This window comes from Simochromis diagramma, unplaced genomic scaffold, assembly GCF_900408965.1.
Source record: "Simochromis diagramma unplaced genomic scaffold, fSimDia1.1 OVJJ01000753.1, whole genome shotgun sequence".
In the NCBI taxonomy this organism is placed as follows: Eukaryota; Metazoa; Chordata; class Actinopteri; order Cichliformes; family Cichlidae; genus Simochromis; species Simochromis diagramma.
Genome location: NW_024387523.1, coordinates 14,026,828 through 14,036,746, shown reverse-complemented (window position 1 = coordinate 14,036,746; position 9,919 = coordinate 14,026,828). Strand labels below are relative to the sequence as shown.

Below are 9,919 nucleotides of genomic sequence, written 5' to 3'. Positions count from 1 at the left end.
ACAATGAAATGAGCAAAAAAAAAGAAGAAGAAGGAGAAGACTCCAAACCCGTCGTACTTTAGGGAATAAGATCTCAAATTTGATGCTCACCATCATTATTGGAACAAAATAACAATGATCACATAAAGACTTGGAGAGAAAAAAAACCCTCTGTATGTATGCAAATGAAGTTATGAAGATTTATCTGTTTCTCTACTTTGTCTACAACCCTTCAGTGAATCACAGAGACAGGCTGAATTATAAATGTGCACATTTAATGACAGTTGCTTCTGTGAATGAAACAACATATGGGCCCATGTGCTCAGACTATATACACCACATGAGAGAGAAGCATTATGTAACACTTGCCAAATACAACTTTTAATTAGTGCATCTTTCCCAAAACAAAACAAAAAAAAAAAAAACAACAACAAAAAAAGAATTAGAAGGCTACAAATCTGGCCCCAAGATGAAGAATTGTTTTACTCGGGAAATCATAAATGTTTTCTTTATTGTGTCCTTCTAGTCATCTCAGTCTGCAAATCCATTTTACAAGGGCTGGGTGAACGTCCTTGGGTACTAATCTGAGATATGAAAAGCTCCTTAGGTCCAGTCTAGCAGATGACACAGCCACCTTTCTCCTTGAAGGGGTTCTTCTCCTCTGATATGCCTTTGACGAGGGTGTCCTCCTCCACTAGAGCCTGAATATAGTCCTTGATTTCCTCACAGCATTTAGATGTCTGAAAGCAGCAGACAGAAAGCGTATTTCAGTTTTTAATAGCCTTTGTGATGTAATTAGTTTGACTAAATAAATTGAAGCTGTCTGATATTTACTTTTGGATATAATCAAAAATGCATACTGAGCACAGAAGTCACCACAGTGTGGAGAACTTACCAACCACCTCTCGAGTTTGATTTCAAGTTTAAGCTGGTTTACTTCCATCACAGCCTTGTCCTTATCTGTCAGATCGTCCACATTTATGACCGGCATTTTCTGTCAAAAAAAAAGGAAACGTTTAACCTTTTTGTTAATGCTTACTTCCACATGATAAATAAATAATCTTAAAGAAAATGTTCACAATTCGTAAGACTTAGCAGAAGGGATAGGAATGCACTTACGAACGCTTACAGGAAGCAGTCCTTCACCCCCCGAAATCCTGCTGAAGAATCCCTCTCCTCTCTCTCAATCTGGGTTATAAAGTAATCAGCATAAACAATTCTAATCCCCTAATCTGATTAAAACAAGGCCCCACTGAATGATCATACCAGCAGCTCAAGTACACACAGGAAGGGGTGGGCAACTCACACAGGTGTCCATTTGAGCTCCCTTGATGTAAAAAAACCAAAACAAAACATGGTGATGTATTTTTTGTCTTTCATATATTCAATTTGTAACTTTTGTTCTATTTTAACTCTGAGATTTCTTGCAGGCTCATTTGGATATGGGTTAAGGGGTGGCGCTTCATTTATCAGGTTAATTTTGATAAGACGGCTAATCTGTGTTTAGCCTCCACCTGTCAAGGTGGAGACACGTCGTTCTTCTAAACGTGAATGCACGGCAGTTTTCCAGTTAATATCCTTCATAAAGGTAAAACCAAAGCAGTGGGATGGAATTAAGCTGCTGTGTTAAACCAATACAAATGTTAATGTGAGTTTTAACTTAACTTGCAGATAAGGCTGATTTCTCATGGTAGGACATCGTAGAAAGAAGCACTTTTATCATGAAATAACATGAGCCACGGTACTATTAATGTGACTCTGAGTGGAAGTACGTGTGCGTGTGTGTGTGTGTGTGGATTCGGATCCGGTCAGACGGGTATTCTGGTGGGGACTTGCCTGTGTGGCTCAGACAAGAAAGATGTGTTAATGTTTCACAAGCGTGTGTGTCCCTAGATACAACGCAATATTGGCTCTGTGGAAATTTTACAAGGATGCTGTGTGTGTTACTGGATTGGTGCACATTCCCATCATCATCATCATCATCACTAGAACCAGTGGCCTGTGGCAGTGAAAATATCTGACTCAATCAAGCAGAGCAAGTTCCTCCTCATATTTTATTAAGACTTAGTCACATGATTTAGCGCTCCTCCACGTAATTCAGAATAAAAACGTTTCTTGTGACGTCATTAATCAACTGCAATAATTTATTTTCTTTGGCTCGCTGACTCAGTACATGCCCGTCCCTCTTCCTGACTGCTATAAAACAAGGTCTGAGTGGGGATGGTAGACAGAGCGGAAAAGTCTGGATCTCGACCAAAACTTTGCACAATGGAGCTTTGCACATTTGCTCTGTTAACAATAATTTCCTTGTTTCGCTGCGTTTTGGCGCTGCCACCTAAAGGTAACTCCACATCATGTTTTGTTTTTTAATTTCTTCTTCGCGCTTCTTCAATGTTTTTATCAACTTTTTAAAAGCAGTTCTGAGCTTGTTGGTTATCACATGACCTCGGGCGTATTACAGATCCAGTTTGGCGTGTGTTGTTAAGCATTGCTTAAACTTTCTTTTCCGTGTCCTTGCGGTCCTCGGGTATTTCAATAAAAATCTGCTTGGTGCTTTTCAGGCGTGTGCCTTCTTCAAGTGGACGAGGGACCTTGCAGAGGCAATATCCAGCGGTATTACTACAACACCATCACCCAGAGGTGCGAGGATTTCGAATATGGAGGCTGCCAAGGGAATGCCAATAACTTCAAGAGTTATCAGGAGTGCCACAAGACATGCTACAAAATTCCCAGTAAGTAGCCTGACCCGTGAGTTATTAGAGGTGGGAATCAGACAACACGTGATATAATATTATCACAATACTTCCCTCAACATGTGATATTATTGCGATTTTTACGATATTGTCATATGCTGAGTATTGCATTAACATTTATTGCTGTTTACTCACATTTCCAACAGCCATCTATGTCCTCAAAATGAAACTTTGTCAAAATCAGTTTTGTCCAATAAGATAAAGTTATCTCCCTTCACTTTTTTTTTTTACTTCTAAAACCTAAAGGATAAAGCCAAAGTCAGTGTAATATATCAGTTTGTCATTGAATGAGGTCAAATTGGGAATTACAGTGGGGGAAATAACGTTAGTAAAGTATGTCAAGTTTGCTTAGAAAGAAATGAACAGACTCTGTTTTTATAGTAGTTTCATTTCAATGGAGAGTGAGACAGAATATCAATCAAAACTCCAGAAATAACACATTACACAAAAGGTATAAACTGATTTGCATGTCACTGAGTGAAATAAGTATTTAATCCCCTACAAACCAGCCAAAATGTGTGCTGGATGGGTTTCCAGTTGAGCTGATTTAATGCAGGTTTGTAACATTAAAGTCAACTAACATTATCTCAGAATGGGGATGAATGAAGTGAGCCTACTTGTTCAGATTATATGAATTTATTTACTTACATATCTGTATACATGGTATTCCTGTATCGATAGTATTAGGTAGGTATTAGCCTGCCTTCTCTTCCAGGGGAAAAAAATATTGTCATTAAACACGAAATTATTTATGTGATTCTAAAATTTTTCAACTCTTCTTTACACCATCTTTGAACATTTAGCCAGCCCACAACACATAAGTATTGGGCATTGACACAGATAAATTACATTTTCTTTCAGTATCAGCTGACATTCGGCAGATACATCAGTGATGGTGACCTTAGGCATGTCCATTTTATTTCATTTTTAGGAAACTAGCCAGTGCCTCTCTGGTTGTTAACCTGTTCATATGAATTAATTAGTGTTGTTTCACCAGATCTCACTGTTAAATGTTGATTTTTTTTTTCCATTCTTCTCCACAGAGGTTCCCCCAATTTGCAGATTTCCTAAAGAAGAGGGACCCTGCCGGGGTCTCATCTCCCGCTACTTCTTCAACATGACCACCATGCAGTGTGAGCCATTTAATTACGGTGGCTGCCTGGGGAATTCCAACCGCTTCCTTAATCTAGCCTCTTGCATGGAGTACTGCAGTCCAAAAAAAGGTGAGCAGATTACCCCCCCTGAGTCATCCCTGTGAGGATACACAATAGACAAAGTCATTGCATTCACAAGGAAATGATTAAACAATAACTGGCGAGCTCTTCCTTGTGTTGTGTTCCTTGTGTTACAGCAATCCCTGTGCTCTGCCGGGATCCTCTGGACAAAGGGAAGTGTTCAGCCACCATACCTCGCTATTACTATAACACAGCCACCAAGACGTGTGAGGAGTTTGTCTACTCAGGCTGCGGTGGGAGCAACAACAACTTTGTCTCGCGGCAAGCCTGCATGGACGTGTGCGCAAAAGGTGTGCAAACCTGAGCCGGGCAGGAAGGGTGCATGGGCGTATGTTTCACAGCTCATTGTGAAGTCTTTATCTGAAGATGATAATTTCAGGAGAATTTTCTGACTGCTTAATTCAATAATGGCAGCATTTGAATTGCCACTCAGACCCACTTAGTGGATGGAAATAGGAGAAAATTCAGAAAGTCTGGGGGGAATTGGAAAGAGACCAAATTATGCTCAGTTGATTTATTATCAGTCATAAAAATGCTTGGTATCTTGAAAAAATAAAACTACTGGTTTGACTCAGGCTGGATGATGCTTTCCAAAGCATTCATCCACTGCTGCCAATCGCTGTGCTATGATCTGGAGGAAACCAAGCAAAATCTGTTCCTAGAAAGCCAGTTTGGTTAATTGTGAGACTAAAAAGTGCACAATTGTTAGTATTATATGTTATGCTAATCAGCTGTTATGCTTTTTTTTTTTTTTTGCTTTTTGTTTTTGTTCCAGGATGGAAAAAGCATCCAGGCCAAGGAAAAATTCTGCGAATGAGAAAAAATAGAAAACCCATCACTTCCTTGCAGGCGTAAATGTTTGACACTTGTACTAAGGAATTCACTCTTGGAGAATTTCCACATGGAAGCTAATGTGTGTTTGTTTATGCTGAAATATCGACCAGGCTGCCTATGCCCTTGTGTGACAAATTTTGACCACATTTGTAATGTCATTAGAGCATTTTTCTGAATTTTTTATTGACTGTATGCTGTCAGCAAAGTTCAAGAGGATGGATTGCTGCTGCTGATGCTGTTGACTCATGTCCAACATTCCTGATTATGTATTTTAATACCGTATGAATGTGATGTATGCTTTTCTTTTGTTCAGTTACACTTTTTTACATGAAATATCCTGAATTTGTTCAGGAATTCTGCCTTTTCTGTATTTTGATAACGCTGTGTTAAGCAAATTACTGTACTGTGCGGTATTTTCATAAAAGTAAAAACTAAAATTATGTGGATTTCGTCTTCTTCAACCATTACCATGCACATAAACCCACAGAGTGTCTGCTTTTACCCTAAAAACTTGGCTGGTTTCTTCACTTTCCCTCAGTCACTTGCACTTTATCTCCAGGCTGCTCTTCCGTTCCTTACTAATGTTGCTGTCTTCCCTCCTTATCTGGTAATACTTTTCAAGGCGCTCGAGCCTATCTCATTCGTTTCAGTGCAGCCTTGAATCGGGAAGGAAGCAATCATGGGGCAGGGAAACACTGCTGTGGCAGGTTCATTAGAACAGCACTGCATATTTAGAGGAGAGCAAGCTGCAGGTTTACAACACATGAGTCATGAGCGTTCAGAAATATTGTCTGCAAATGTTTTAGCAATTATAATGTAATTATAGTGGAATACACACAATAACACGCCCCATAGCAAAAAGCATCCATGCAGGAAAATGAATGCACATGTATATTTTCCTCCCAACCTCAGTTATTAAAAAAGAGTTTTAACAATTATGTTTTGGTCAGTAGTTTTTCAGATAATATACTCTCTTTATCGTGAAGATAAATCACAATGGTCTATAATGTCATTAAGGAAAGCAGGCTGTTAGTATGAACATCCTGACTGCCTTAAATCTGTGCTCTGCTCCATCTCTTGTAATACAATAAGAAAGTGCTGTGTGATTCTTCAGACAATAAATATTTATTGAAGATATAAATGGAAACTACTCATCCATCTGGCTCAAATATAAATAGTAATAAAAGGGAATGCATTTGGCTCGGGATATTGCTTTGAGTACCAAAGCTAAATCATCTATTAAAAGTATGCAAGGGAGCAGTCATCCTAACAGTATGCAGCCGTTAAAAAGCCACACTGAATCATCACTGCTGATCATTATGAAACCGGTGGGGGAATTGCTGTTGATAATATTTCAACTTCCTGCTCTTTAGGATAAAAATTTATGGATACAAAATTTCAGGAAAGACAGAAAATTTGATCCTAAAGGGCTATATACATATATTAAAGGTATTTGTATGAGGCCTATATATATATATATATATATATATATATATATATATATATATATATATATATATATATGGGGAAACATGTTTACCTTCTGACTGTTAAATCATAATTGCACCTTGCAGCAGCATATTCTTCTGTGGTGCCTTTAAATCAACAAATGATGTGACAAATCTTTGAAACAGCAAAACAAGAAGAAAAATGGACTCAGTTATGAACTTTAAATCACAACAAAGCTCAGTCTACGACTATTAGCAAGTGTCAGTATCACACTGATTGCTGATTTTGTGCAGTTCAGGTGAACTGAGATGAATTGATCATGCTCGGTTATTTCATTAGCTGCAGTACATTAGATAATGTAAGTAATTTTGCTCCTCATTCTCAATAGTGATTAATGAATATTTACAGTGAAACATGATCATCATTTAAAAGTGCATCAATTCAATATAGAAGGCTTCTTTTCACCATGTGTCAAACAGCAATGTTGCTCTGTGCCAAGATGCCTGAGTGTACTGGAGGTGTAGGTGAACGCCAAGGGGAGAAGCTTCTCAGACGCCACCTGGTGGCTGATTCACAAATCTAAGAAGAACCAAACACTTAGTATAAATATACTTAATACTACTATATTACTCTATTTACTTCTACTAAATGAGCACATCAATATCTAATGAACAATGTGAAAGCCACTGGGTATATCTTGGTGCTTTAATCTAAGCTTTAAACTTTAGGTACAACAGTAGCTATCCGTATATTGGAGGAACCCGTGCCAAGCATCTTAGAGTGTTGACTCAGCAGCATTTATTCATTTAGAGCCTGTTTCTGTAAGTGCATCAAGTTTCTCGGGGTGGGGGGAAGCTTTATGGTTTATAAATGTTTTATAAATTTCTTTTTGGGCACCAAACCAAATCATTTTGTGTTCTAGGAAGTCTGACACTGGTGGATGGTGAAGCAATGTAATTTGACAAGCACGGCCTCTCAAAATGGGAACACTGTCCTAAGCTGATCAATCTTGTCCACCGTGCAAGTGTTCCCAAACCCCGAAGAGGTAATCCATTATAGCTATTTGTGATATTATCAACAAACAAAACAGCCTTCTCTGTGGATTGATCGCTAACTTTGTTGTTGCTCATGCGAACTCCCGAGCTAACATAACAGGATGTGAGCACAGCTCTTGATACTGAATAGAAAAAGGCATCAGTGGATGTCATTTTTCCTTTTTCCGTAACTTAAGTAGTTAGCCTTTGTGATGTGGGCCTTCAATAGGGAAACAGTATCACATCACAATTAGCATATATCAACTTAAATCCGTTCACATTTATTTATTTATGAGCAAATCACACCAACATTCACCTCAAGGTGCTTTATATTGTTAGGAAAAAACCCTCCAATGATACAGAGAAAACCCCAAAAGTCCAACGACAGCCTTATTAGCATGCCCTTGGCGACAGTGGGAAGGAAAAACTCCTTTTAACAGGAAGTCATCTGTCACAACCATTTAAAGTTGAAGTCACCTTGATAAGATTGCTGCAAAGAGTTGCAACAAGTCTAAATTTGTATTAGTTTTGCGTTGTCGTGCTTTTTCTGACTTACCTCATGACCTCTTGGAAATATCCTCAAAGCCTTTGTTGAGGAGCCCTAACTTCCAGTAGCGCAAGTGTGTTATTATGTTTAGAACCGTGACTACAGGAGTAATGTACGCCACACGCGTTTTCTATTTTAAGAGTCGCCATTTCTTTTGCTGTCACATCACAGAGTTGGTCTGTTTCAAGCGTAGACCAAACATGCCAGCTGCCCTCTGTGCCCCGACATGTCATCAGAGTTTCCCCGGCATTCATCACCGTCTGCTGCATAAAGTGAGACGTCTCTGTCCCTCTCCCCTCACATACTGAAGATTGATGTGTCTGTTGAGGAGAATCTGGACTGTTCTTCACAGTCCATCTGGCTTCCAAACACATGTATCTGTTGTACAATTAAACAAGTCAGGCAACTCCTTGTACTTCTGACATGTTTTGGAAGATTTTGAGGTACAAATTCTGAATCAATTCCCAGAGAAAATGCCAACAGAAATAGACGGAAAAGAGCTGTGTGTGCAGTGATCTGCACACCTCACTACTCCTGTTCATCGTGCTGTGGCTTGGGTAGTGGTGCGGTAATTAGTTTTTGAGGTGAATATTAACTTCTAGTTTCCATGACAGATTGTAGTTTTAGTAATAATTGTAAGAGTTAATCATTGTTTAATAGACTTTAAGCATGCCCACCACCCACAGGTCCTTGCAGTAACATCTTCCTCTTGTTGTTTGAGAATTGCATCTCTTTTGCAGCAGATGACTCACAGCTGTGAATAAATCATTTTCTTCCACCTACCTGCAAATGTGCCACACTCCTTTTTTATTAAGAAAGATTAAAAATGATTTGAGCATAACGAACAAATAGAGAGGATGAAGTATTAAAATCGAATAAATAAAAATTACGATTTCAACTTGTGAAGAAGCCTTTCTTTTTCCCCTTTTCCTTTTGTGTTTCAATTATCAGCTTCCCTGAGGTCAAAGACTTTATATTAAGCCAGTGTTCAGCAGTTCTCTGAAGACAAGCCGACTCAACACATCGGCACAGCTGAATTTGCTCCCTGATAATGATATTTTTTGCTTTATATATATATATATATGTGTGTGTGTGTATTGCTTATGCTCACCCCTTTGAGGGCTGAACTGGACAGCTGCAAAACCTACAAATAAGCTGTGAAGTGAAGATCGGAAAAAATGGATGCAATTATGACATATTCATAGAAAAAGTGCAGGCTAAAGAGCATAGTCATCAATCAATAATTATGAACACTGGGAAGTAAAACTATTTGGATGGTATCCAGTAGGTCATCAAAATAAACTAGCTTATAAAATTGCAGTACAGATTTATGTTATTATCTCCCACTAGTTCGTCACTAAATGCAGCGTGTTAGTGTTGTGAATTTTTCACAGCACACATTTTGACTTTTCACAGCAGGAAAAGCAAAAGCATTACTAAAAGCATTAATCATGCTTCTGTTCTGCTCGTGTACCTTGGTAAAACTGTGAAATTTGAAATATTAAAAGCACATACACACACACAAACACACACACAATCTGTTATCTGTCAGACATTTGTGAGAGATCTGGTAACTCAGGTGTGCGCCGAAAAGAAGGATGCCGAGGTAAGTAGAGGTTCAGTAAGACCATGGCAATAAGAAGAAGCAAACTGGTATAGATGTGAAAAGCTAAATAGAAGCTAGCTGTAGATGGCAAACACATAACAAATAAGGCAGGTGGCAAGGTTGGGAAGCAGCAGCTGAAATGGACTGGATGAGCTGATGAAGAGAACAAGTGAGTGGACTCCTATATACAGTGTGTAGGGGGAGACCGGCGATAATAGCAACACATTCGGTTCCTCATAACAGAAACAAGCTAAAGTGATAGCAGTTATTCTGCACACACTCATTAGGATTCACTCTGTGACTGTGGAAGAAGTGCAGAGGAACGAAGACAAAACTGATTTCGACATGAAGAAGTCACTTTTTGGATGTTGACTATTTTCTTCTGCAATCTAAAGTTTAGATGACTGTGAATTTTGAAGTTATATCAGCTTTACCCCTTAGACTATCTGTTAAAACTATACATAAACAACCCATGCTAATAT

At 38.7% G+C, this 9,919-nt stretch overlaps 2 protein-coding genes across 2 annotated transcripts; one reads left to right on the top strand and one right to left on the bottom strand.

The window, feature by feature from the left end:
- Positions 1–257: 257 nt before the first annotated feature.
- On the bottom strand, positions 258–1,214 carry gngt1 (guanine nucleotide binding protein (G protein), gamma transducing activity polypeptide 1). Its single transcript, XM_040020923.1, has 3 exons — positions 1,099–1,214; positions 875–973; positions 258–719 (listed from the first exon to the last, which is right to left on the bottom strand). The coding sequence occupies exons 2-3, from the start codon at positions 968–970 to the stop codon at positions 594–596; spliced, it is 222 nt and encodes a 73-aa protein (XP_039876857.1). The 5' UTR covers positions 971–973; positions 1,099–1,214; the 3' UTR covers positions 258–593.
- A 970-nt stretch (positions 1,215–2,184) lies between these two features.
- On the top strand, positions 2,185–5,247 carry tfpi2 (tissue factor pathway inhibitor 2). Its single transcript, XM_040020921.1, has 5 exons — positions 2,185–2,320; positions 2,541–2,711; positions 3,776–3,955; positions 4,084–4,257; positions 4,743–5,247. The coding sequence occupies exons 1-5, from the start codon at positions 2,200–2,202 to the stop codon at positions 4,820–4,822; spliced, it is 726 nt and encodes a 241-aa protein (XP_039876855.1). The 5' UTR covers positions 2,185–2,199; the 3' UTR covers positions 4,823–5,247.
- The last annotated feature ends 4,672 nt before the right edge of the window (positions 5,248–9,919 follow it).

Coding starts and splice junctions, on each gene's coding strand:
- tfpi2 (XM_040020921.1), top strand. CDS start 2,200: ATGGTAGACAGAGCGGAAAAGTCTGGATCTCGACCAAAACTTTGCACA. Junction 2,321..2,540: donor TTTGGCGCTGCCACCTAAAG/GTAACTCCACAT, acceptor GGTGCTTTTCAG/GCGTGTGCCTTCTTCAAGTG. Junction 2,712..3,775: donor GACATGCTACAAAATTCCCA/GTAAGTAGCCTG, acceptor TCTTCTCCACAG/AGGTTCCCCCAATTTGCAGA.
- gngt1 (XM_040020923.1), bottom strand. CDS start 970: ATGCCGGTCATAAATGTGGACGATCTGACAGATAAGGACAAGGCTGTG. Junction 720..874: donor TCAAACTCGAGAGGTGGTTG/GTAAGTTCTCCA, acceptor TGCTGCTTTCAG/ACATCTAAATGCTGTGAGGA.